The sequence below is a fragment of the Penicillium angulare genome, assembly GCF_028827245.1.
Source record: "Penicillium angulare strain IBT 27051 chromosome Unknown utg000012l_segment0_segment0, whole genome shotgun sequence".
Lineage (NCBI taxonomy): Eukaryota > Fungi > Ascomycota > Eurotiomycetes > Eurotiales > Aspergillaceae > Penicillium > Penicillium angulare.
In genome coordinates this window covers 634,231-660,740 of record NW_026623171.1, presented here as the reverse complement: position 1 = coordinate 660,740, position 26,510 = coordinate 634,231, and the positions used below count along the sequence as shown (strand labels likewise).

The 26,510-nt window shown below is 48.7% G+C and overlaps 8 protein-coding genes across 8 annotated transcripts; 4 read left to right on the top strand and 4 right to left on the bottom strand.

The window, feature by feature from the left end:
- Window positions 1-579: 579 nt before the first annotated feature.
- N7478_012885 (synaptobrevin family protein) lies at window positions 580-1,425 on the bottom strand (the record flags this gene model as incomplete). The annotated part of the gene is made up of 2 exons (XM_056929095.1): window positions 580-1,312; window positions 1,388-1,425. The coding sequence occupies 2 exons, from the start codon at window positions 1,423-1,425 to the stop codon at window positions 580-582; spliced, it is 771 nt and encodes a 256-aa protein (XP_056772457.1).
- A 454-nt stretch (window positions 1,426-1,879) lies between these two features.
- N7478_012884 (uncharacterized protein) lies at window positions 1,880-4,405 on the bottom strand (the record flags this gene model as incomplete). The annotated part of the gene is made up of 1 exon (XM_056929094.1): window positions 1,880-4,405. The coding sequence occupies one exon, from the start codon at window positions 4,403-4,405 to the stop codon at window positions 1,880-1,882; it is 2,526 nt and encodes an 841-aa protein (XP_056772456.1).
- A 1,207-nt stretch (window positions 4,406-5,612) lies between these two features.
- On the top strand, window positions 5,613-5,926 carry N7478_012883 (uncharacterized protein; the record flags this gene model as incomplete). The annotated part of the gene is made up of 2 exons (XM_056929093.1): window positions 5,613-5,659; window positions 5,728-5,926. The coding sequence occupies 2 exons, from the start codon at window positions 5,613-5,615 to the stop codon at window positions 5,924-5,926; spliced, it is 246 nt and encodes an 81-aa protein (XP_056772455.1).
- A 215-nt stretch (window positions 5,927-6,141) lies between these two features.
- On the bottom strand, window positions 6,142-9,502 carry N7478_012882 (ion transporter; the record flags this gene model as incomplete). The annotated part of the gene is made up of 2 exons (XM_056929092.1): window positions 6,142-9,152; window positions 9,214-9,502. The coding sequence occupies 2 exons, from the start codon at window positions 9,500-9,502 to the stop codon at window positions 6,142-6,144; spliced, it is 3,300 nt and encodes a 1,099-aa protein (XP_056772454.1).
- A 1,732-nt stretch (window positions 9,503-11,234) lies between these two features.
- Window positions 11,235-18,009, top strand: N7478_012881 (bifunctional carbamoylphosphate synthetase/aspartate transcarbamylase; the record flags this gene model as incomplete). Its single annotated transcript, XM_056929091.1, has 3 exons — window positions 11,235-11,847; window positions 11,907-17,896; window positions 17,953-18,009. The coding sequence occupies 3 exons, from the start codon at window positions 11,235-11,237 to the stop codon at window positions 18,007-18,009; spliced, it is 6,660 nt and encodes a 2,219-aa protein (XP_056772453.1).
- Window positions 18,010-19,946: 1,937 nt separating this feature from the next.
- Window positions 19,947-22,152, bottom strand: N7478_012880 (exocyst subunit EXO84; the record flags this gene model as incomplete). The annotated part of the gene is made up of 3 exons (XM_056929090.1): window positions 19,947-20,343; window positions 20,404-21,682; window positions 21,735-22,152. The coding sequence occupies 3 exons, from the start codon at window positions 22,150-22,152 to the stop codon at window positions 19,947-19,949; spliced, it is 2,094 nt and encodes a 697-aa protein (XP_056772452.1).
- A 685-nt stretch (window positions 22,153-22,837) lies between these two features.
- On the top strand, window positions 22,838-23,529 carry N7478_012879 (TOM complex receptor protein TOM20; the record flags this gene model as incomplete). The annotated part of the gene is made up of 3 exons (XM_056929089.1): window positions 22,838-22,895; window positions 22,974-23,219; window positions 23,318-23,529. The coding sequence occupies 3 exons, from the start codon at window positions 22,838-22,840 to the stop codon at window positions 23,527-23,529; spliced, it is 516 nt and encodes a 171-aa protein (XP_056772451.1).
- A 956-nt stretch (window positions 23,530-24,485) lies between these two features.
- gel2 (1,3-beta-glucanosyltransferase gel2) lies at window positions 24,486-26,122 on the top strand (the record flags this gene model as incomplete). The annotated part of the gene is made up of 4 exons (XM_056929088.1): window positions 24,486-24,494; window positions 24,588-24,718; window positions 24,787-24,886; window positions 24,941-26,122. 4 exons carry the CDS (start codon window positions 24,486-24,488, stop codon window positions 26,120-26,122), a joined length of 1,422 nt encoding a protein of 473 aa, XP_056772450.1.
- Between the last annotated feature and the right edge of the window lie 388 nt (window positions 26,123-26,510).

Below are 26,510 nucleotides of genomic sequence, written 5' to 3'. Positions count from 1 at the left end.
CTAAAACAAAATGTGCGTAAGAACGTCCATTCTTTCTGATATACGTTTACGGCGGTCGATAGCGTTCATTGGGGAAATACACCCTTGGACCTATACTAACATTTACCGTCTAGTACACCGCTATCTGTATCGTAAGCTCTCCATAGATTGCCCAGGTGAAAAACAAGTGGAAACTTGAAGATGATTGGAAAGACGAATAGAAAGACAAGTAGAGAAATATATCCTAAGGTAGCAGGATTGAAGCTCCCTTAGACTTAAAGAAGTATCATTCGGATAATTCGGCTTCTGACGAAAGAGGATAGGCTTCGAATTTAGAATCAAGACCAGGCTATAGGTTAATTTACATCGAATAAAAGAATGCTAAGTGTACACAAAGTTTAAAAAGAAGAGAATGAAAAATGACAGGAAAGGTAAAGGGAAATAGGCAAAGGCAATATCGTATCGGACGTCATCAGAGCTCAGAAACCGAATGTAGAAAGCAAAGGAGTATCGAGGAAAAATCAAAAACCGGGCTCATCGACAGGACGAAGAACATAGTTCCTTCATTCTAGTCGTCTTAGTATGTAAGACTGCATCCCACTAATGGGTTTTCCGTCCCACACATCTCGACCACGCAGGCAATCCACATCCAAACCCAATAAACAGATATAAGAGAAATATAACCACCACACCCAAAAGCACCATAAGCTTGGTATTCTTCCACCACATCCGTCGACGCAGTCCCCGACTACGGATTCGAAAGTCATGCGCGCTTCCACCCAACCTATCAGTCTTATCAACAAGCAGGTCGATACGCTCTCCACGTTCCAGCACGCGCTCAATATTCTCCGTCATGATGTCACGAACGTTATCAATCTCGCGACGGGCAGAGGCAAGGGAGTCTGCGGGGGGAGCAGTATTGTACGTCTGTAACAGGGAGCGGAGATCCGTGTTGAAAGCCGCACAGCCATACGCTGGCAATGCAGAGTAGTCTGTACTAGATGGTGGGTATGAAGAAAGGAAATTGCGCTTCATTTCCAGCAGGTAGGCGAAGGGGATGCGGCGGCCTTGTTCGGCAGATGCGACGACAAGATAGCTTAGGGGGGCGTGGGAGTTGGGCTCGGAGCGGCCGCTTCGATCGTCTGCGGACCCGCCGGTTGGCGAGTCAGCGATATAGTGCACGAACAGGCGTTCATGAGTGTATGTTAATTTCTGTGATTTGTCGTGGGTGATCTTGGGGAGAATTATGGATGCCAAAGATGATGCGGATGTTGGAGATGATCCGGGAGAGGAATGTTCGGCTAATATGGTTGACCGGTGAGCGATACAGGTGCTGTAAAAGACTAGTGGTTAGAATGCTTCGTGTTTCAATGATGAAGTGAAGCTGATAGAATTGGGAGGCACTCACTAGAGCAGAGAGCTCTGGGGTTTGGAGGATGAAGCCATGGCTTGTTTATATTTATACACGATGCTCAACAGGTATTATCCTCGTGCTACAAGGCAAAATAAAGGAGATAAGCCCTGAAATAGAATTTGAGGATGTGTTGCGGAATGTGAGCTCTCCTCAAGTGATTCACAATGATTTCCAAGTTTAAGTACCCGCTTAGTCATACCTTTGGAGATCGTCCATCAGGCCCCACATGGGCGGCGGCCTGCATAGATCCTTGGGTGCAGTATACACATTGCTACCCACCTGGCACTACGTACTAGTCAATATAATAATATTTAAACAGAAGCCTGAAGGGGCGATAATAAACAAGGGAAAAAAGATTTTATTAGAATCTGCAATTATATATCTGTTTCATGAAAGTTGCAGCCCGAATGAGACCCGTCTCCCATAATTGTTGCTCCTTTTGTTGGAACAATCAAGGCTGAGCGATACAGATTGTTTTGAATTATCTCAAGTTTCCATCAAAGAAAATTCATCTTCAGATTCAATCATATCAATATCATTACCATCATCATCCTCATCATCATCATCGTCCGACAAGCCAGAAAGACTAGGCGAACTCATGACTACAGTACTAGGCCCAATGCTCTGGGCATCAAAATCCTCTTCGCTGTCGGGGTCATCAAATGTTGACGCTGAAGCTTGCTGGATGGGTTCTTCAACCTCATCCAACCGATCTAACTCCGTGAAAGAACGCATGGATAGAATATCGGAAGCATGGGAGTAGGTTGCATGATTGGAGGCGCCTTGGATAGTACTCTGGAATTCGCTCGAGTTGATCTCACTGAACGAATCATTTGTAGGTGCTGTACTGCTGGTATGAACTGAAGGGCCGGGAGCAGAAAATCCACCGGTGGCGACGATGGGGATTTCATGATCAGTGAACACTCCTCCCGTTTCATCGTCGTTACCTCCCGCCCAGAGGGGCAAGTATTGCCATTCATTATCAGTAAGACAAGTCAGAAGATCGGTACCATCCGGGTGAAAAGAAGACTGTTTGTTTGCGTAAACGAGACGTTGGGCATAGCGCGAAATGTGTGCCATCGCTGAGGTGATAAAAACATCAAGATCGAATGCAGAGGCATCATGTGGGACGTTCGATTGGGCTTCATTGCTTGCATCTGTGTTTGCTGGGTTCATGATTGATGCAAAGCCCCTGGTTATACTTTGGCGAGGCGAAGAAGAAGAACCTGTATCTGGTCCCTTGGCTGATCTCTCAGGTAATATTGTATCCATAGGGAAAATTTCGGTTTCGTCGTATGGTTGATCGTATGGTTGACGCAATCTAAGAGGGAGACTCCTGTGTTGCTCTGCATTAGAGGTTATGGCGGTTTTCTGCCTCTCTATGACAGCTCGCTTTTGCCTAGCGCGACGACTGGTTAGGTCGTTGAAGTCTTGTATTTGAAAGGCCAAATCTCTCCTCATCACTCCACGAATACTTGCATTTCCTTGTCCTTGGAATGCAAGTAGACCATACCCAATATCTGCTATGGTCAAATGATCATTGCCTGGTTCCTCTATGCGATAGTTCTTGTACGAAATATCAAAATTATAGAGCGCAAGATCTGTCCAGAATTCTGCTCCCATCAATCTGACTAACAGGTCACGTTGAAGGAATGCACGATAATAAGGCCTCGGTTTATCTGAAGGCGCTGCATCGCAAAAACGCACGGGATCTCCAACATCGCTGAGAGTACGATAGAGAATGTTCCTAACGGTGTTTTTCAGGCTTATAATCAAGTGACGAACTGATTGTTTGTCCTCGGGGTGGTCAGACAGGTGCTGGGTTATTTTTGTGAATTCTGGTACGTCTCGAAACCAAGCCATTTCTTCTCCGACGAGATGAAGGAAATGATTGATGATATCGTCAGCAAAAGCTTTGCTAGCGTACTCAATTCGCTGTACCTCCGTATCATCAAGAACATCTTTCATGCGAGAATCTTTGAATGATTGTTTCCATTGTTCTATTGGCTTCAACAGAGCTGATCGAATCAAATAAAGCAGTGCCTCGTCACTGACTAGACCAACGAATGCGTCGCGACAAAGCGTAGCGGATTTTATGCCCAACGCTACTCGATAAGCAATTTCGGGATGCAGTTCGATGAAGCGCGTGTTATGGCGTTCGTAAAACCAGGCGACGATGTATCCACTTATGGATGGAACGGTAGCGACATCGTATAGTTTCGCAACTGCGAAAAAAGTCCAAAGCTTGCAAGGCGTGTCCAGAGTAATGGGGAGCCCTTCGAGAACGTTCAGTACATTCTCAATTCCCTCTCTATGGCGTGCAGCAGAATACTCCACAGGAAGACCTGTGGCGAGTTTCTTGCGTGAACTTGCGTTTTCACGATACCAGGGAACGAAGCGCTTAGGCCTATTTTCTGGCCACTCGATACCTTCATCCTCATCCTCATCCTCCGCTTCATCGCGAACAACCAAAGGCTCAGATAGATCCACTGGCTCTCGAACCTCGGTGAGCTCCAGTTCATCCTCTCCTCCAACACAAGGATAAGGAAGATCCCATAAATATTGGTATGACGCCCAGGTTCGTATGGTCATCGGACAGGAGACCTCTGTTAAAATGATAACAGCATCTTCGTCCAATGTTTCTGGTGTCAAATCCACCACGTATTTGATACCATCAGGCAGTCTATCCTCATAGCCTCGCTGCTTTCGGAACCGCTTTTGTGATCTTTGTTGAAACAGTCGGGTAAAATAAGCAGAATCTGTAGCTAATAGCTTCTCACTGTGTACCCGATGAGGAATAGTTGGGCCTCGCGCAGTGGTACAATACTGTCTTGCAGGTCCAGAATCTATGAACAAGAGAGTGTCTCCGTCGTTGAACAGAAGTAGTGGAGTGGAAAGCTTCGGCTTTTGCTCGGGCGTCCATAAATTCGCAAAAGACCTTGTCGGGGCTGGCTCATTTGTCACCTCCTGTAGCTCTGGGTTAGGAACATTGGGTCTGGTACTCCATGCCATGGTGCGCAGGCTTTCCAACAAAGGCTCGCCAAAGAATAAAACGAGAGTGTTGGCAGAGAGGTATGGGGAAGGAAAAATATGCTAGAATAGAGCTTTTTTTTTCTTTCAAGAGAGAAGGGCTGAAAGTATTCAGGAAAGGGCCGTGAGGGGGGCGGAGCGGATGAGGCTCTATCTAGCTGCTGCCTGTTGGCCCAAACACCAATCATGTGCCAAGTAGGCTTCAAATATTGAGCTTGCACAATCCAAGGCACGTCATATAAGTATCGTGAGTCACAAGCAATGGATATCTTCAATATTTACATCTATATAAACACATAAGTAAACACGAGTCTAATTTTTATTGCCTTTTTATTGTACTTGCGTTATTTAATTGATAGGCATCAAGTTCAATAACATTCTAAAACTGTTTGCCTACTAGTCCCTGGGTAGTATACTTCAGTCCCCACCTTAAGTGGGGTTTTTGGGCTACCAAGAAGTACGGGGAACTATGGCGGCCACCGGGAAAACCCCCCAATTCGTTAAGCATTTTAGCCTGGAGACCAGCAGAAAACTACAAAATTTACCTGTTGAATAAATGTATGGATGGATACATTTTTGAAAGGTTCTAACCGAGATTGTCTAGTTTACTTTATCAAATTGAGTTTGAGTCCTAGTAGTGTTACTATAAGATATATCCGTCTTCAAGCATTTATGAAATAGCCCTGGAGATATTGTTTTCTATAAGTTGTTGGAACTCCTGTGAGCCCTGCAAGATGCCCAGGTGGATGTCCCTGTCTCATAAAAGAGGGAACACTGTGAATTGTTGGAGGTGACAAAGACTCTTTACTATTTATTATGGGTATGACCAAGTACTAGGTTTTTTCCTCCACTGGACGCTTCCCCCGTATAAGAAGCCACGTCGAATTTGCAAATTAGCGATATTAATCAGCCATATACTTAAGGCAAGCTCCCCGGTGGCTTCAAATGCTTGTGGAGTTGACGACATACTATGATTCGTAGAGGTGCCAAGGCCCAAGGCACAAATGGCCATAATGAATACCATGGACTCGGATCTACTCCCGATCAGCTATGTGTTCAGAACCATGTCATTCTATGTGGCCCCACTGCATGAGTCCACATAGCATACATTCATTGTTAGAAAATTACTTTTATTATTTCTAAACATTCTTATATGAACAATTTCCATTTCCCTGAAATCATATACAAGATGGGTGCAATGACAGGATCGTCGTCTCACGGTCGCAAGCCGATGAAGTAAGTCTACAAACACGCTTATATGCATATCCGGCTATGTTTTAAAGCTGAACAATGAAATTCTCCAGGTCTAGTTCGATCGCCCTCATGAGTATAGCAGGAGTCATTGGGGGTACTTATATGATGTTCCGTCTTATGGCTCCTCAGCGGGGTAGCGTTTTGACTACCAACGAGGAAATGGAAGCGTTCCGAGGAGGGGATTTTAATCAAACTAGCGTGCATGGGAAGACGGCAAGAGCTCCTCGCAAGAGTCATGACCCCTACTGAGGAGTGTGTTCATAGGTCAAAGATGGGACGAAACGACGGAATATTATCAACTTATCATGTACAATTGAATAGTGGTATCTGCAAATAACAAGGTGCAAAGGTAGCTAGCTACCAGCGATAATGCTTAATTTACATGGATATGCCTTTAAAGTGATGTTCAACCAAATCTGTCTATGCCTGAGAGCTGAGCATTCGGATCCGTAGAGGGGGGATTATCAATCACCATCTTCCCTACTTCCATTTGAGATGGGCCGTCGCTTCTTTGTCTCTTTCTTCTCCGCTCGCTTCTTCTTCTCCCGTGTGGCAGGGCGAAGCCGAAGTTCATCTGGTCGACTGTGGCTGCGGCTTCGGCTGCGACTAGACTCGCTACGGCGAAGATCTTTCACCTCTTTAATGACTTCACGGAACCCTTCTTCGATGTTGTTCATGCGAGCAAGAACTAATTTGCTGAGCATGTCTTGTGTCTGACTGGGTAGTTCCCGGCGAAGATTCCCGGTGGCGAAGGCCATCTGAGTGTTGAAGCTGGACGGAACTACGCCCGCAAACCCACCGGCCACCGCCTTGTTGTCGCCTAGATCAGATCCAAGGTCGAACAGCAAGGATCCTCGTGGACGCCGAGAATTTGGACGATCAGATAAGTAGAGTCCTTCAATCTCGGGGACAGACATTTGGGTCATGCCTAAGGTTGGATTGCGTGCTAGTACGGCATTGGGGGGATGCCGTTTCATAGTTCCATGATCTGCAGAAGTCGAAACTCGAGGTCTCTGACCATCATTGTCTTCATCATTTTCATCATTTGATGAATCGTGGTGCGGCCGTGGTGGGGTTGTCCGCCCCTCGGTTTCTTCATTTGGCGAGCCGACAGGGTTATAGAGCATGGTAACCCCTGACACATTACGTGTATGCCGAGGGCGGCGAGTTGGACTGCCACGTCGGGAAACTCTGGCAGTGGATGGCCGGGAGCTGTAAAATTTGGGCGTAGTCTTCTCATTACTTCCAACGGGGTTGACCCTTTCCTCAACTGATCCCTGTTCGGATCGTTCCTCATTAGAGGGATCGTCACTGTCAAGTTCATCATCACCTTCCATATCAGTGTGTTGCGAGATTTGGCGGGTTCGTGTTGGCGAGACGCAATCTCCCACACGAGAGCGAAACGGCGCACCAATGACACGCCGAACTCTTTCTTCCGGGTTAGACGCTGCTATGGAGTGAGTGGTCTCCGTGAAATTGCGACCTCTAGCGGGCGGCTTGTTTCGGAATAGTATATGCGGCCGTTGCATCGGTCTTTCCAGGGGATCGCCGACCACTGAGTCCTGCTCATCTGGTGTATGAGCTGGACCAGAACCAATTTCTTGCATCCAGTCTTTGATGACATTGTTGGTTTGGCGCTTACGTATGCTGTTCGGCCTGTCCCTCAGTCGTTCATCGTTGGTTTGCTGCCGGAAAACCTCTTCTAGAGCTCGATCTTTTTGATATGTTGCAATAGATGGCTCGCGAACTAAACGTGACGCCCTATTGCTAAATGCCCGGAATCGACTTGGTTGGGCTGGTGCAATTGCTTTTTGAGGAGAGGCTGTCTCAACTAGATCAATTGGCTCCACCACACGGGAACTGAGAATAGTCTTTTCATATAGACATATGGTAAACAAGATCGGCAGGTGCGTGACTTTAATGATAGTTCGATTCAGCTTGATGTACTGTCGGAAAGGCATCAAGTATCGAAAAGGCGTCACTAGCCACGCAATTACGTTCGTTGGGGCAACATAACTAAACAGGGCGTCCGACTTGACCATGGAGATCGTGTTGACAGCAAATAGGAACTGATGCTCGGAATTCGCATTGTTCACAATTCTCATGAAGCTGTTAGACAAAACGGAGACAAGAATTGTGACAATCACAAAGTGACAAATGAAGAGGAATAGCGTTAGGATAGTGCGGCCAAGGATATTGTACTCGTCCCACATGGCCCATGCTGTTGGAGTGAATCCCATGAGCATTTGGAACAGACCATAAGCAACAGTATTCGGGGAATTATCATTCCCAAAGGACAAGAATGCAACGAAAAAGCCACTGCATGCAATGATAATGAGAACGAAAACAGCGATCAAGTCAGATGCCATGATGCGAAAGGCAACTAAAAGCTGAGAAAAATAGCGATAGTGATCCAGAACAGAAAACAATCTGGGGAAAAGAAGAACAGCGTTTGCCGACAATACATCATATGCCTGGTCTGCTATTTGATTGCTTCGTGGATAGGTCAAGAAGGCTCCATAGACACGCAAGCAGTAGTAGCAGAAAAGGAGCAGCAAGATCCCTACGTCAAAAATATTCCAGAAGCTCATGAGGTAGAGACTGAAGCCTTGCTCGTTGAAGCCGACAATTTCATCAAGCATGAAGCCCGCACTCCAGAACCAGAACACTATCTCTAAAGACGTGATGCGGTGGCTCCGCTCTTCTAGAACTGCCAAAAAGAGACCCAACAGCACCGCAAAGGAGATAGTGGAGAGGAATTGACGATATCGAGGTACACGTAATCGTGACAGTTTGAAGAGAGAAGCTTCGCGAGGGTTGTACAAGGTGACTGAACGTCGGAACGTGGTATTTTCGGGGTAGGTTCCCCGAAAATTTGAATCCAGCGACGTTCCGTAATCAAGATGCCCCCCCAATGATCGATTTGAGCGTCGATGCAAGTGATCCGCAGCCGAATGAAAAACAATAGTGCCCGCCCATATAGCTTCCAATTGCTGGACTACTACAGGGTGTGCCAGGAAACGCTTTGCCTGTGCGCGAATTGCTACCTCTAAACAAGAAATCCGAGCAACCCCGGTGGATGTCCGTTTCCCTTGGGGATTCATAGTTCGTGTTGTAGATGGATCTTGGCCTTGGAGAGGGTAAAATTCATAGGACAGCGCATCGATTAACTCCCGAGTTGTGTATTCTCGCAATAACTTGATAGCCAACAATTCAGCCACCATAGCACGAGTTTGACTCGCTCCACTGTTCCCCGGGTTGAGGTGAATCTCCTTTTCAAACTGCAGGCAGTTGGCCATCAAAGTATAGAGCGTGGCCCGTGAAAAATGCTCCGACATGATTTGCTTCTGGATGGGCTTGACCAAAAATTGCGACACCTGGGGAGATCGAAGCTGGTCCCAAGTCAACGTAGTCTCGCATCGTGAGGCAATCAACGGGCGGATAGCATGGGTGATATCGTATACGGGGAGCGCATCTAAGGTTGAAATCACAGTTAGCGCAAAGAATGGGTTTCAAGCAAGATCGGCACGCCGCACCTAGATGTGAAGATGAGAAGATGGGTAACAATGGGGTGGACTCGATAGGGTCATCGCCCTCAGTTTCTTCCTCTTCATCATCATCATCTCTCTCCCAATGTCCATCTGTATGTTCTGCGATATCTCGAAGTTCTGGCTCGTCGTCGCTGGAGTCGGGGCCTCGCGGATCGCGTCGCGTGCCTGGCCGAAACCATGGAGAATATTCGGAAGCTGCAAAGGGGGAGGAAAATGCCGACTGGTCAATAACAGGGGCACGCCGGGCTCTCGGTCGGAGCAGGGATGCTAACATCTCGAGCAATAGGTTGCTTGCGCTTTTTCACGTGGCCTAAGGAATCTGCTGCAGGAGAGGGCCGCAGAGGTTTGTTTTAGTTCTGAGACATGCTTTTCCCAGATCCAGGTGGAAACACCTGGGGAAATGTGGAAGAAAACGACAGGAGAAGAACAAAATTCGAAAGAAACAAAAGATGGAGATCTCCTCAAAACTGGGAAAAGCAAGTGTTGCACTTGCTTTGGCCGTGAAAGTTAGTACCTCCAAGCTCCCGAGGTCATTGCCCGCGCGCGATTAATGGGGACCAGCTAGGAGCCCGAGCTTCGGCAGATGGCCGATCCTTCGGTCGCTACTTACATACGGGGGACCATAGGAGCCAGTGGAGAAAACCTTTGGCCCTATATTACCTTTACCGCCTAGTACACCGCTATCTGTACTGTAAGCTCTACAAAAAGACAAAAAGGAAGATGAATAGAAAAATGTACTAGACAGGTGCATCCATTGATACTTCAAACATTTGTTGTGATTTTCTGCCGGTCTAAGATAGGCCAAAATGTGGGTTTTCTCCTCTGGCCACTATGGTCCCCCGTACGTACAGGGAAACAGCCCTGGGGGGGTACAACAACGTCATCGTACAGATTTCCCCATCTCGATTGTGCACTTGACCCATTACACACATTACGCATTCGACAATCGTGTGTGATAAAAACAGAGTTTAAAGTCAATGTGATCTCTCACACCTCTGACCTCACTTGAATTTGCTCTCCATTGCTCACTTGCTGGAGGATAATTGTGTGCCTATTATCGGAGCGGAAGCTTTACCTGCTAAATATAGTTAGCCCAGAAAATGCCCCCATAGCCACGTGACCGCCAGGAAATGCATACACAAACGCCTCAGGTGGCTTGGAAATACATCTCTGTACGACAAGATGGTAGGTATGGGGGTTTTTGGATTAAGCAATAATTACCATCTCAAAAAGTTTTCTCCGTTGCTCTGGTCGGTTGTTGGTTTTTTTCTCCAGATCCCCAGTGCTTGGCACTTCTGTCAACTACATATTACATACTGTAGCCCCTCCACAGCTAGCGAGGCGCCCGCTACCAGTAAGGTTATCGTGCTTATCGTCACTGACCGCCTGCAATGCGAGGGGAACTTTTCACCCACATACATTGATGAATGCAGCACATGTACCTAGTATTGGTATAAGTTGAATAAAACTGGGTGCCCATGCAGGATACCGAGGTAGCCGACAAATATATAGATATAATCAATAATAATAATAGACAAGATCTCAAGTGTAAAGTTCGTGTCTCCACAATTTTTTTTTCTCTTTTTTTTTCTCCGGCAATGACGAGAGATATCCACTCTGAAGCTTGAAGTAGGAAAAAAAAGAAGAAATCTCTGTGGGCGGTGTATGGGCACCGTCGACCGGAACCGGTGGGTCTCCACGACGCTGAAAATTTTCTGCCACAGTCTTCGATTTTCTTCTTCTTTCATATCTCAGCTCTTGCAGCTGCAAAATTATTCACTCTACTTTTAAAAACCCTCATCCCTTCCCCAATTGGGATAATCCTGATCACAACGATCCCCGATCCCAAAAACTACTTTTTCTGGCGGATGCTGTGCTAGAGTGACCTGAACTCGCTCAGATTCGTCCCCGAGAGGACTTGTTCCCTCATCTCCCCCCTCCTCCAATTCCGCAATCGGGCGGAGTAGTACCGATCAGACCAAATAAGCGTCGCAAATTTCCTGAAAATGGCTGCTACTACTGGCGCTGTGATTACCCCGGCCTCAATCCCCGTTCGGGGTGGCAGTGACCGTCTCATGGCCCTGGAGCTGGAGGACGGTACTGTCTACCAAGGTTACAACTTTGGTGCCGAAAAGAGTGTCTCCGGCGAATTGGTCTTCCAAACTGGAATGGTTGGCTACCCTGAGTCCATCACTGATCCTTCATACCGTGGTCAAATCCTCGTGGTCACCTTCCCATTGGTTGGTAACTACGGTGTGCCCTCACGAGAGGAGATGGATGAGGTCCTCCAGAGCCTGCCAAAATACTTCGAGTCGAACGAGATCCACGTCGCCGCTCTCGTCGTGGCTGCATACGCTGGAGAGGACTACTCTCACTTCTTGGCCAAGTCTTCTCTGGGCCAATGGCTCAAGGAACAGGGCGTCCCCGCCATTCACGGCGTTGACACTCGTGCATTGACCAAGCGTATTCGTCAAAAGGGTAGCATGCTGGGTCGTCTTCTGTTCCAGAAGTCTGGCGATGCTAACAGCATCGTTGCTGCCTCTGAGGCCGGCAATTGGAAATCACACTTTGAGGAGATCGAATGGGTTGATCCAAACACAAAGAACCTTGTTGCCGAGGGTAAGTTAATGTGCCAAAGCATTGTTGAAGATGGAGTTTGTTTCTAATCTTGTGATCAGTTTCCATCCGTGAACCCCGTCTCTACACGCCCCCAGCGGACGTTGCTCTCAAGCACCCGTCCGGTCGCACTGTCCGTGTTCTGTGCTTGGATGTTGGTATGAAGTTCAACCAACTGCGTTGCTTGCTCTCCCGTGGCGTTGAGGTCATGGTCGTTCCATGGGATTATGACTTCCCCGCCCTTGCTGGCAAAGACTACGACGGTCTGTTCGTCTCGAACGGTCCTGGTGACCCTGCGACACTGACTACCACCGTCAACAACCTTGCAAAGACCCTAAAAGAAGCTCGCACCCCTGTCTTTGGTATTTGCTTGGGTCACCAGTTGATTGCCCGCTCCGTCGGCGCCACCACCAGCAAGATGAAGTTCGGTAACCGCGGTCACAACATTCCCTGCACAAGCATGATCTCTGGCAAGTGCCACATCACCTCTCAAAACCACGGTTATGCTGTTGATGCTTCCAGCCTTCAGAATGGCTGGGAGGAGCTTTTCGTCAACGCCAACGATGGGAGCAACGAGGGTATTCGCCATACCTCCCTCCCCTTCTTCAGCGTTCAGTTCCACCCCGAGAGCACTCCCGGTCCCCGGGATACTGAGTACCTGTTTGATGTCTTCATCTCCACTATCCAGAACACTCTTGCATCTGCAGCTGCCCTGACAAAGCCCGTGGAGTTCCCCGGTGGTCTCATCGAGGACAACCGCAAGGCTGCCCCTCGTGTGTCTGTCAAGAAGGTCTTGGTCCTTGGAAGTGGTGGTCTGAGCATTGGTCAGGCTGGTGAGTTTGATTACTCTGGTAGTCAGGCTATCAAGGCTCTGAAGGAAGAAGGTATCTATACCATCCTGATCAACCCCAACATTGCAACTATCCAGACCTCCAAGGGTCTGGCTGACAAGGTGTACTTCCTGCCTGTCAATGCCGATTTCGTTCGCAAGGTCATCAAGCACGAGCGTCCAGATGCCATCTATGTCACTTTCGGTGGTCAGACCGCCCTTCAGGTTGGTATTCAACTCAAGGATGAGTTTGAAGACCTTGGTGTGAAGGTTCTGGGTACTCCCATTGACACCATCATCACTACCGAGGATCGTGAGCTGTTTGCTCGTAGCATGGATTCTATCAACGAGAAGTGTGCTAAGTCTGCTTCTGCCTCAACCATCGAAGAGTCGATGCAAGTTGTCGAGAGCATTGGTTTCCCTGTCATTGTGCGTGCTGCTTATGCACTCGGCGGTCTCGGCAGTGGTTTCGCTGAGGATATGGATCAGCTGAGAGATCTTTGCACAAAGGCTCTGGCTGTCAGCCCCCAGGTCCTGATCGAGCGCAGTATGAAGGGCTGGAAGGAAATTGAGTACGAAGTTGTTCGTGATGCTCAGGATAACTGTATCACCGTTTGCAACATGGAGAACTTCGATCCTCTTGGTATTCACACTGGTGACTCTATTGTCGTTGCTCCTTCCCAGACGCTCTCTGACGAGGACTACAACATGCTCCGTACAACTGCCGTGAATGTCATTCGCCATCTTGGTGTTGTTGGTGAATGTAACATTCAGTATGCCCTCAACCCATTCTCCAAGCAGTATTGCATTATCGAGGTTAATGCCCGTCTATCTCGATCTTCCGCCCTTGCTTCCAAGGCCACTGGTTACCCTCTGGCATTCATTGCCGCTAAGCTTGGTCTCGGTATTCCCCTGAACGAGATCAAGAACTCAGTCACAAAGTCTACTTGCGCTTGCTTCGAGCCTTCGCTCGACTACTGTGTGGTTAAGATTCCCCGCTGGGATCTGAAGAAGTTCACTCGTGTCTCTACTCAGCTGGGTTCATCCATGAAGAGTGTTGGAGAAGTGATGAGCATTGGCCGAACTTTCGAAGAAGCCATTCAAAAGGCTATTCGCTCCGTGGATTTCCACAACCTTGGATTCAACGAGACCAGCGCCCTTATGTCTATCAAGGGCGAGCTTCAGACTCCTTCTGACCAGCGTCTGTTCGCTATTGCCAACGCGATGGCTGCTGGCTACTCTGTTGACGACATCTGGAAGTTGACGAACATCGATAAGTGGTTCCTTAGCCGCTTGAAGGGTCTCAGTGACTTCGGGAAGTCTTTGACTGCATTCAATGCCAACTCTGTGCCTGTTCCTATGATCCGTCAGGCTAAGCAACTTGGTTTCTCTGATTCTCAGCTTGCCAAGTTCCTGAGCTCCAACGAGCTGGCTATTCGCCGCAAGCGTGTTGAGGCTGGTATTACGCCTATTGTGAAGCAGATTGATACTGTCGCCGCCGAATTCCCCGCTGTCACCAACTATCTGTACCTCACCTACAATGCATCTGAGCATGATCTCAAATTTGATGATCATGGTATCATGGTTCTCGGCTCTGGTGTTTACCGTATCGGTTCTTCAGTCGAGTTCGATTGGTGCTCAGTGCGTACCATCCGCACTCTGCGTGAGCAAGGTCACAAGACTATCATGGTTAACTACAACCCTGAGACCGTCAGTACCGATTATGATGAGGCCGATCGTCTCTACTTCGAGAACATCAACCTCGAGACTGTCCTTGATATTTACCAACTTGAGACCTCAAGCGGTGTTATCATGTCTATGGGAGGTCAGACTCCTAACAACATCGCCCTGCCTCTGCATCGCCTGAACGTCAACATCCTTGGTACTTCACCTGAAATGATTGACGGAGCCGAGAACCGTTACAAGTTCTCGCGTATGCTTGACCGCATTGGAGTTGACCAGCCCGCTTGGAAGGAATTGACCAGCATTGACGAAGCCCGCGAGTTCTGTGACAAGGTCAGCTACCCTGTGCTTGTCCGTCCATCTTACGTGCTTTCTGGTGCTGCCATGAACACTGTCTACTCCGAGCACGACCTGGCCAATTACCTTAACCAGGCTGCCGATGTGTCTCGCGAGCACCCTGTCGTCATTACCAAATACATCGAGAACGCTAAGGAAATCGAGATGGATGCTGTTGCTCGTAACGGTGTTATGGTCGGTCACTTTATCTCAGAGCACGTTGAGAATGCTGGTGTGCACTCTGGTGATGCCACTCTCATCCTGCCCCCTCAGGACTTGAGCCCCGAGACAGTACGACGCATTGAGGAGGCCACCCGCAAGATCGGTAACGCTTTGAATGTCACCGGTCCTTACAACATTCAGTTCATTGCCAAGGACAACGATATTAAGGTCATTGAATGCAACGTTCGTGCCTCGCGTTCGTTCCCCTTCGTTTCCAAGGTCATGGGTGTTGATTTGATTGAAATGGCTACCAAGGCCATGCTTGGACTCCCATTCCAAGAGTACCCCCCTGTCAGCGTTCCCAAGGACTATGTCGGTGTCAAGGTTCCTCAGTTCTCCTTCTCGCGTCTTTCTGGCGCTGACCCCGTTCTTGGTGTTGAGATGGCCTCCACCGGTGAGGTTGCCTCATTTGGTCGTGACAAGTACGAGGCTTATCTCAAGGCTTTGTTGTCCACTGGCTTCCGTCTCCCTAAGCGCAACATCTTGTTCTCCATCGGTTCTTACAAGGAGAAGCTTGAGATGCTGCCTTCAATTCAGAAGCTTCACAAGCTTGACTACAACCTGTTTGCCACTTCTGGTACCGCCGATTTCCTGAAGGAGAACGGTGTCCCCGTCAAGTACCTTGAACTTTTGTCCGGTGAGGATGAGGCAGACATCAAGTCGGAGTATTCCTTGACCCAGCACTTGTCCAACAACCTGATTGATCTGTACATCAACTTGCCATCCAACAACCGCTTCCGTCGCCCTGCCAACTACATGTCCAAGGGTTACCGCACCCGTCGTATGGCTGTCGACTACCAGACTCCCCTGGTCACCAATGTCAAAAACGCCAAGATCTTGATTGAGGCCATCGCTCGCCACTTCCCTCTGAACATCCAAACATCTGACTTCCAGACCAGTCACCGCACCGTGGTTCTGCCTGGTCTGATCAATATTGCCGCCTTTGTTCCTGGCCTTGCCACAGCTGGCTCCAAGGACTTCGAGGCAGTCACCAAGGCTTCCATTGCCGCTGGTTTCAGCATGGTTCGTGTTATGCCTGTTGGTGTCGACAGCTCGGTCACCGAGGCTGGCGACCTGAAGATTGTTCAGCAGAATGCTCAGGACAAGTCCTACTGTGACTTCAACATTTCTGTTGTTGCCACTGCCAACAACTCTGACCAGATCACCCAGATCACCGGTGAAGTTGGCTCCCTGTTCATTCCCTTCAACCACCTGTCTGGCAACATCAACAAGGTGGCTACAGTTACCAACCACTTCTCTGCCTGGCCCTCAAACAAGCCTTTGATCACTGATGCCAAGGGCACTGACCTCGCTTCGATCCTGCTTCTGGCCAGTCTGCACAGCCGTAACATCCACGTTATGAGCGTGACATCTAAGGAGGATATCAACCTCATTGCTCTGAGCAAAGAGAAGGGATTGAAGGTGACTTGCGATGTTTCCATCTATTGTCTGTTCCTCTCTCGGGACGATCACCCCGCCTGCAGCTCCTTGCCCTCTGCTGAAGACCAGAAGGCTCTCTGGGATCACCTAGCTACCATCGATGTCTTCTCAATTGGCAGCATTCCATTCCAGCTTGCTGGTAAGGAGGCTTCTCCTGAGGCTGGTATCGCTGAGGCACTCCCACTGCTCTTCACCGCTGTCTCTGAGGGTCGTCTCACCGTTGAGGACGTGACCGCTCGCCTGTACGAGAACCCTAAGAAGATCTTCGAGCTGCACGACCAGGCCGATGCCTCCCTTGAGATTGAGGTCGACCGCCCGTATGTCTTCCAAGGCCAGGCTTCGTCTCCTTTCAACGGTAAGACCATGTGCGGCTCTGTTCAGCGTGTCATTTTCCAGGGCAAGACCTCTTGTCTTGACGGCGAGATTTCCAAGGATGCCGGCAAAGGTGTGGACATGTCTTCTCACCGAATCGTGCCTTCTTCCCCCATCCAAAAGCCAACAACCCCCATGGTTCGCCCCGAGAGCTCCCTGGAGCGTCACACCTCTATCTCCGGCACTCCTGGTCGCCGTGCTCGCGTTGCGGAAGCCTCCATCCCCGCTGTTGGCGAGCTCGGACCTCCCTTGTACGAGCCTTCCTCCCAGGTCTCCTCTTCACTGCACAACTTGCTCGCCCGCTCTCCTTTCCGCGGCAAGAACGTGCTGTCTGTGAACCAGTTCACTCGCGCTGATCTCCACACCCTCTTCACTGTGGCCCAGGAGATGCGTCTTGGTGTCCAGCGCCATGGCGTCCTTGATATCCTCAAGGGTCGTGTACTGTGCACTCTGTTCTACGAGCCCTCCACTCGCACATCCGCATCGTTCGATGCCGCTATGCAGCGTCTGGGTGGTCGCACCATCCCCATTTCCACAGAGCACTCCTCCACCCAAAAGGGTGAGACCCTCCAGGATACCATCCGTACCCTGGCCTGCTACGGTGATGCAGTGGTTCTGCGCCACCCCAGCCCTACCAGCACCGATGTTGCTGCCAAGTTCTCGCCAGTTCCCATCATCAACGGTGGCAACGGCTCCGTCGAACACCCTACCCAGGCCTTCCTGGACCTCTTCACTATCCGTGAGGAGCTCGGCACCGTTGCGGGTCTGACCATCACCTTCACTGGTGACCTCCGCTACGGCCGCACCGTCCACTCCCTGATCAAGTTGCTCCAGTTCTACGATGTTCAAGTGCAGCTTGTTTCCCCCAAGGAGCTGGCTCTGCCCGAGGACGTCCGCCGGCAGCTAGTTGCCTCTGGCCAGCTCCGCCTCGAGTCTGAGGAGTTGACACCCGAGATTGTCGCTCGCTCAGACGTTCTGTACTCCACCCGTGTACAGAAGGAGCGTTTCTCTGACCTCGACCAGTACGAGCGTCTTAAGAACAGCTTCGTCATTGACAATGCTCTCCTGAAGCATGCCAAGAGCCACATGGTCGTCATGCACCCTCTGCCTCGCAACGCCGAGATCACCGAGGAGGTCGACTTTGACCAGCGTGCGGCTTACTTCCGCCAGGTAGGACTCTTTCTCCCCCCCCAAATCATAAACATGAAACTAATTGTCTTTTTTAGATGCGCTATGGCCTGTACTGCCGCATGGCTCTCTTGGCCTTGGTTCTGGCACCTTAGATGGGTTATATAATTTTTTGTTATATCCAAAACAAAAGCGCCATCGATTCTCCTTTCACGCATGAGATGTTTTTCTTTTCTGTTTCGATTTCAAAAGTGTTGTTTTGTCTGAATATCTTTGCTACGTAGATGCAGCTACGATAGAGGAGCTGTATAGATTAGACGAATTTCCGTTTTATGAATCTCATGACCCCCGTGCTATGTATGTGTTGTATACCATGTTTGGTGTTATATGGTGTTATATACTGTGTGTTATATGTGTTGTGTGTGTTACGTTTCGTGTTATGTTTTGTGTGTCGTGTGTTTGGCGTGCGTTGCGTTCGGTCTATCTTTGGGTGGGGTTTGGTTCATTGGCGCGTTCTATTTTGTTTCTTGGGGTCTATTCACTGTTACATATATACCAATTTCATTTTTTGCTGTTCTCTGAATTGACTATTCCATCTCTCGATCTCTAGAAAATATATCCATTTTCTCCCCTCGTTGATCGAACTCAAGCTTGGGTAGAGAATTAAACCCGCGAGAAAGGGAGATCCGTACCCACAATACTGAAAATTCTTTTCCCGCACCTCCAGGCCTAGGCACCTACCGGAAAGAGCGGGCTAGCACCAGGATTCTGGGACACTCCTCCCAGCACTAAGCGATATACTTCCATTGTTGTCTTTTCTTTCCCCTTATTCTCTATTATAATCAAAGGCATGATAATAATAAGTCAAGAATGTAATTCTAGGCTTTCCCCTGTTTTGGAATTTTCTTTCTTTACATGTATTATTCTTCTCATTCTTTCATTTTTTTCAAAGTTTTTTGTAGCCTTTGTATATTCCCAGACACTGTGTCAATGAGACATACTTTGCCTTTGTCTCGATAGACACCTTTGTCCAATAATTACCCTAAAAATCGTATTTAAAATAGCTAAAAAAGATATAGTGATAAAGTTCTCCATCTTCTTCACAGCTCATTTGTACTTAACTAGAAGTTAATGGGAGCTAGAGTGAACAAACGAACCTACCTTTTCTCATCTTTTTTTCTCTGGCCAAAAACTCCGAAATAAACTTCAGTCTGAATCAAGGCAAATCTCAAATGGATTCATCTCAATCCCAAATTGATTTGTCCCGCGGCATACTGTGTGCAGTGCAAGCCCACTGGGCTCGAAGACTTGAGCTCGGTCGAAGCGAGCGTCAAGCTACAGAAGACGCATTAGTCCATCTATCATCCTTCGGGCCCGTTCTCTTTCAACATGGCGTTGAGGATTTCCGAGCCAGAGGACTGCTCCATAAATGGGAGGATGTCTATCATGCAGGACCGTTGCATATTGGCATTGGACAATCTCGGAATGCACCAGGGCGTGTCATCGAGATGACACCGGAGCAGATGCAAATTTCAGGTTCTCGATTTGAGGACCTTGTTTCTGCTAATGGGTTTCAGGAAACGCCTGAAGACCTTGTTCGGGCTATAGTTGATTCTCATCCTCAGCGGACTCTTGGAGAGATGGTGAATCAGGGTGAGTCTGCCTCTTACTATTGCGGGTTATGTTTGAAGGCCTGGGGTAGGGATACGATGTTGTTGATTTCTCCGTGTGGACATTGGTGTGATATCCAGTGTATTATGACTTGGATATCAAAGGGGAACAATAATTGCCCTATGTGTCGACAGCCTATCGGTGTTTCTGTTGAGGATATTGCTTCTGTGGGTAATGATTTGGTATATAAAAGTCAGGAGTATGTTGATCACGGCAGTAGTAGTGTCAGTGCAGGGGATGTTACTCATTCAGTTCAGGGTGAGTTTTTTCAGATTGGAATGATGGATAGATCCATCCTATTTGGAGCCAGGATCTACGGATGTGTTTTGTTTACATGGAGATATATTTCTGATTATGCTTTATATATGCTAATTTGATCGTTTCGAAATTTATCTAACTGCTGCGGTGCTATTGCTTCTGACTATGACGAAAAGCTTTCAATAGAAGCCAATGTAGACGGTGCAGCAAGCTCACCGGGCTGAATAGCTCTTGGACCGACCGACTCGCTGGGATCTTCTAATCCCTGTGCCACTAGATCCGTAAAGTCAATGCCCACACTGTTTAATTGTGACGCATGCTCATGCACGATATCCAGGCATTTATCCCAGACGGATGTTCCTCGCTGAACACTGCTGAGCTGTCGGCTCAGCAGAGCGTTGAATCCATCCAGATGATGCTTGGCCCAGCGGATAGAGGAGCTAGACATTAATGGCGAGAAGCACTGTTGGAATATACCAACTGTGTTTTTGATAAGACTGAAATATACAAACGAGATCTGGAAAATGTATAGAGGAAGGTCGCCTTCAAATACACAAGCCCTGTTTATATTGTTAGAAGATATTATGCCATTGCACTCAGAATAATGAATGGCCACTTACCGGATACGTTTAGCAATAACGTCTGTGCGCGCTCTAAGGTATGTTTCGCGAGCCTGATCCTCGAATCCCAGACGACTTAGCCATGTGACATTGGTCTTGGTAGCTGTCGGGAAAGAATGCGTGTCAACCAGTGCGCGGGACAGGATGCCCGCAAGCCGTGTTGCTCGTCCATCGATCTTTGAATTGATCACATCTTGGGCAATTGTGTTTCCTTTAAGACCCTTTGCAAGTTTTCGTAGTCGCTCGATACTAGCCACGGCGGCTTCAAATCGTTGCAGTGCGATATCAATATCGAGCTCGTCCACTTGTCCCTCTACCCAGCGAAGATTCTGTTGCTTTCCATCCACATCAATGCGTACCTCGGATTTGTCGCGCGGACCATCCGTGAGCTCAAACTGATCATTACTTTGAGAGTGAGAAATGTGTCGTCCAGTCAGGTATCCATATGCCTCGAGGGGTTTACTTGCAGCTTCGGTTTCAGAGCGAAGGTTTCGCCGAAGATCTTCTACTGTTTTGCGGAATGTAGCGAGGAGTTCATTCTTTGTGGAGGTATCGCGCTTATCCTGACGATAGGTAAACGGTTTGGTCCCTACTCGAATGCTGATGGCATTGGCAATCCCACGATCCAGTGCCTCTTCTCGCGCCGCGCCCGTTCCTAAATTGGCAGCCAAGTCAATCATATCAATGTCTTGGAGCGGCCAGCACTCTTCTGCGACAAGTTTGGTGGGAACGGGACCACGGTGAGCGGGATGGTTTGGGTCGACTCGTTTGCGTTTCTTCGCGGCCACGAGTAGGTGGTCGTTTAACAAGACAATGTGAACTGGGCGTTTCGGCTTCCAAGTGGCCGAGTCCAGCTCAGCCCAGTGGCCCGTTTCTAACACAATATGTCGCCCTGGCACGGCTGGGAGGAACTTCTGAGATCCCTCGACAGTCTTCCATAGTGTTTGCAACTGGACGCTCCACATGCTTTCCAGGTTGGCGACAGAGCTGCGATTGGAGTTTCTCTTAGGGAATTGGTCATCCACGGGCGACATGGGGTTAGGCGTGTTGCCCACGGTGGTTTGTCCAAGCGCATTGGTAAGCTCTGCCATGAGAGTCCGCAGTGTCCGCATTTCATCTTTAAGCTTCTCGGCCTCTTTACTGATTTTGATGAACTGTGTCCGATTTTGATACACGTTTTGCTGGAGGTCGGTCGAGGTTCGGTTCTTAACTTTTCGTAGACTTTGCTGATAGTTTTGTATCTCCTCTTCCGATGCATTTGCGAGGAGATTGGCCACGTCTGTAGATTTGTCAATTTTAGCTCAAACAAAAGATAGATCGGTTACACATACATCGCTCCACTGGCAAACTGGGATCTCTAAGAACATTTAAATCAACTTTGGGCGAGGATGATGGTGCTCCATTTGCCGGAGACGGTTGTCGCTGAGCGGGGGTTGTTGAAGGCAGCCCACCAAATCCACCTCCGGAGATTGGCGGGGGGATTGCAGGAACTGGAGGAGCACTGGTATCGACATCTCCCGGGTTATTAAATCTGGTGGAGTATCTTCTTTTTACCAAATCGGATGTAGCATCGCTTTGGGGAGCTCGATCCTTGTCCTTAGCCTTAGCCTTGCCCACATCGAGTGCGCCTTGGCCAGCGTCGGGGGCTTTGGTATTCGGGGGAAGAGGTCCAGATATAGGTTTAGGGGCACTGATTTGAGGACGTTGACGTCGGGATTTACTCCGTAGAGTCAAACCTCGGCCTTCCATTGTTGCGAACTGGGAGTAAGCGGCGGGATGGTGAAGGCGACGTGGAGATTGAACAAGGGGAAGTTGGGGGAGGATCCGTATCGGGCTAGCGTCAGATATAGCAAACTACCTACACTGCACATGCAGCCACCCTACAGTTACCCCGATAAAAAATCCCACTCCTTACTAGAAGCGGTATACCTTTAACATCATATTAAACTATACATATTTCTAATAGGTTTTCCAAACATGGGTCTGGTTATGGCTCTTTTATAGTTTTAATTGTTAAATGTTCTTACCAGCGCTTTTACTAGTATGGTGTGGATGACGTAGGGACTTACCTCCGATTCATGACTATAGGCACATTTCTATCTTGGATTTGATTGAGATATTAATCCTCAATGTTCAACCATAAAATTGGTTTCCCTCGTCAATGTTAAACTAATAAACTTGGTCTGTAATTAGTTCAATGCTGAATTGTGCTATCTAAGAAAGTCCTTCTAGTAAACTTGTCCAAGTCGAACCCGAGCGGGAGAGTAAGGCCGACGGAAGAACATAAGTCCACTTCAAATTTGTCCTCTCCAAACACGTCCCCGGGTAATCTGTCTAACCAAGTCTCTCATCCCATCATCACCGTACTTTTCTTGGGCTCCTTTGACCGTGTTCGCGTCGCTCATTTAATTTAATCACCAATTCTTCTTTCATAATGCGCACATCAGTTCTGGTAGCTGCCTCCGCAGGCACTATCCTCACCGGCTTGCTCGGTAAGAACCCGCCGGACCTCCCGTGTATCACCCCAAGACCCCATTCAGTGATCTAATATTTTTTCTTGTTTGATATAGCTTATGCGGCCTACTTCGACCACAAGCGTCAGACCAACCCCGAATTCCGCAAGTCCCTCAAGCGCAACAACAAACGCCTCGCCAAGGCCGTGAAGGAAGAGGTCGAAGCCCAGGGTGCTCAGCAGCGCGAAGTGATCAAGCAGGTCGTGCAGGGTGCCAAGGAGGAGGGTTTCCCCACTGATTTGGAAGAGAAGGAGTCCTACTTCATGAACCAAGTCGCCAAGGGTGAAGGTTTATGCCAAGAAGGTATGTATCTTGATGGCGGCAGCAATGCCACAATAGCCCGCAGCCACCATAGGTCGACCCTTTAATAGTTCGACCCGATGCTAATCCATTACCCGCAGGCACAAGCCAAATCGAGGCTGCTCTTGCCTTCTACAAGGCCCTCAAGGTGTACCCCCAGCCCAAGGACCTGATCTCCATCTACGATAAGACCGTTCCCAAGGAGGTTTTGGAGATTCTCGCAGAGATGGTGGCTATGGACCCTGGTCTTCAGCTGGGTAGCTTCACTGGTGAACCTGCTGGAGCTGGTGCCGATAACCACGGCGTTGAATAAAAAACTCGTCCCCATCACCTGAACCATCTATTTCCCTTGGCTTGACCTTGGCTGTATTATTTTTCCCCCATCCTTTTCCTTGTCCCTGTCTCATGCTTTCCTTATTCACAATATTCTCCCCTCCACTATTCCCCCCTTTCCCCTTTGGTGTGTCCCTGGATTGATCTCGCTGCCACTGTGTATATGTATTGAGTCTTGGCCTGGCCTTGGTACTTCTCGGCGCCATGGATTGGGAAATTTCTTTTCTTTTCTTTTCAGTTTTTGTTTTTTTATTGCCATCTTCCCAATCCCTGTCCCACATACCTCCCACCTTTTCTTCACCATATGTTCTGGTTTGCATTTCCACCTGGGATAGGTATGGCAGAGACGGACAAGGAAAAGGCCATGATATACAGAATGTATTTTAGAGAGAGAAAACGAGCGAATGAGAACGGCTAGAATTCATCCATCCCCGGCCCACACCAAGCCTCAGCAAGCTGAAAATAGCCCAGTCAACCCAAATTGTGGCTGAAACCACATCCTAAACAGTGACTTCATTTGTGGCCCAGTCAGACTCTTTGAAGGACATCTGGACCCGCATACCCGCAATTTCGACTCTCGGGGACCAAACAGGAGACTCAACCAGATATATCTGAACACCTGAACCCCTAATTCTCCTCTCTCACTGGGCCCTGAACCCTGAACTCCACTCCACGCTGCAATAACCCCCCGCCGATCATTATTCGTCTAGTTTTAAACTTCAAATGCGCACCTCCTTTTCCTTTCTGTATATTTATTTCTAATTCCCTTTCCTTTGCTGCTTCAGCCCATTTGGTGATTTTTATCGCCCGACACTCGTTCTTTCCGCGCCTTGCGCTGTCGTTCCCTCGTTTATACTACAACTCCGTCGCTCCCATCTTCAACCGCTTTCTTTATACTCGATTTTTCTCCCCAACTTCTCTTTCGATCGCGTCAATATGGTCTTCGTATGTGCAACCCGCCATCGGGAGGGATAGATCCCTACAAGCTTTCACCAAAAATACTTTAGAGAAATTGTCTGGTGCTAACCCCTCTTGCAGTCTTATGGTCGCGTTTTCACCGCTGCCTGTGCCCTGATGGGTACTGCGGCAGCCGTCACCCCTCTTGAGGTGAATGGAAAGGATTTCGTCAACTCCAAGACTGGCGATCGTTTCCAAATCATTGGTGTCGAGTATGCTTACTCCATGTGCGGGGTGTCCGCTCTAATAGAACAATCACTTACCTGTTCCTTCTCTACAGCTACCAGCCCGGTGGTCAATCGGCCTTCACTTCCAAGAAGGACCCTCTGAGCCAGCCCGCGGCCTGTTACCGTGATGCCGCTCTCATGCAGCGTCTGGGTGTAAGTGTCGATTTGGATATCATGACATACAGGCATTAGTACTGACCAAACTAGGTGAACACCATCCGTGTTTACAACCTTGAGCCCAGTCTCGACCACGACGAGTGTGCCTCCATCTTCAACGCGGCCGGCATCTACATGATCCTCGATGTCAACTCGCCTTACTCGACTGGCTCGCTGGACCGCTCCAAGCCCTGGACTTCCTACAACTCAGGCTACTATGAGCAGGTCTTTGGTGTCATCGAGGCCTTCAAGGCTTTCGACAACGTTCTCGGTTTCTTCGCCGGTAACGAGGTCATCAACGAGGATGCCGTATACAGCACCCCCGCCTACGTCCGTGCCGTCGTTCGTGATATGAAGGAGTACATTGCCAAGCAGGCAGACCGCGCCATTCCCGTTGGTTACTCCGCTGCTGATATCCGCGACATCCTCATGGATACCGCTACCTACTTCGAGTGTAACCTCAAGAACTCTACTTCATCTCGCGCTGACTTCTTCGGTCTAAACTCTTACTCTTGGTGCGGTGATGCTAGCTACACCTCCAGTGGCTACGATGTCTTGACTGAGGACTTCTCCAACGCTACTCTGCCCGTCTTCTTCTCCGAGTACGGCTGCAACGAGGTCAAGCCCCGTACCTTCAGCGAGGTCCAGGCTCTTTATGGCGAGGACATGACCCAGGCTTTCTCCGGTGGCCTTGTCTACGAGTGGACTGAGGAGGACAACGAGTACGGTCTGGTCAATGTCAACAACACCGATACCATCACTACCTTGATCGACTTTGACAACTTGCAGAAACAGTTCAACAAGCTCGACATGGACCGCATCTCGTCTAGCAACAAGACTCAGACTAGCATTGATCCTCCAACTTGCGCTGCCAGCCTCATTACCAGCGGTGAATTCTACAACTCCTGGGATCTTCCTGCTGCCCCCTCCAAGGTCTCTGACTACATCAAGAGCGGTCTTCCCGATGCCAACAAGGGTAAGGTTGTGACTGTCTCCAGCACCGCTATTCCTCAGAAGGTCTACGACTACACTGGCAAGGAGATCACTGGTGTCTCTTACAAGGTCCTGGCCGGCGATGAGACTGCCGGTCCTGGCAGCAGCAGCAACTCTTCTTCGACTACATCTTCTTCTGGATCTTCCAGCACCACCAGCAACCCTGCCTCCATGAACAATGCCCCTGTGGCCTTTGGTGGTGTTGCCAGCATCTTCATGCTGGTTGCATCCCTCCTCTAGATGTATATCTGTTTATGGGTGACTTGAAGTCTATGAATAGTTAGTTAGACTTCAGCGTTTTTTTCTCTCTTCTTTTGTCCGGTGTCTTTATATGGTGGATTCTTGTGGATGATTGGGTTTCGTGATTTACTCGTTTCTTGCACATGCTTGGTGTGTTACCGAACAATGAACATTTCCTCTATAAATTCAACTGGGCTTCAATCGTAGATTCAATCTCCCATCATTGCCACCTGAGCAACTGGTAGAAAACTCAAGTCTATTGAATGTACCAGTCACCCCGATAATAATCCCACCCCTTGTAAAAAGAACGGCAGAATCATCTATTGTATTGCTCATGTATGAATACAAAAGAGCTATAGGATGTCATTTCAACTTCACCACATTCAAT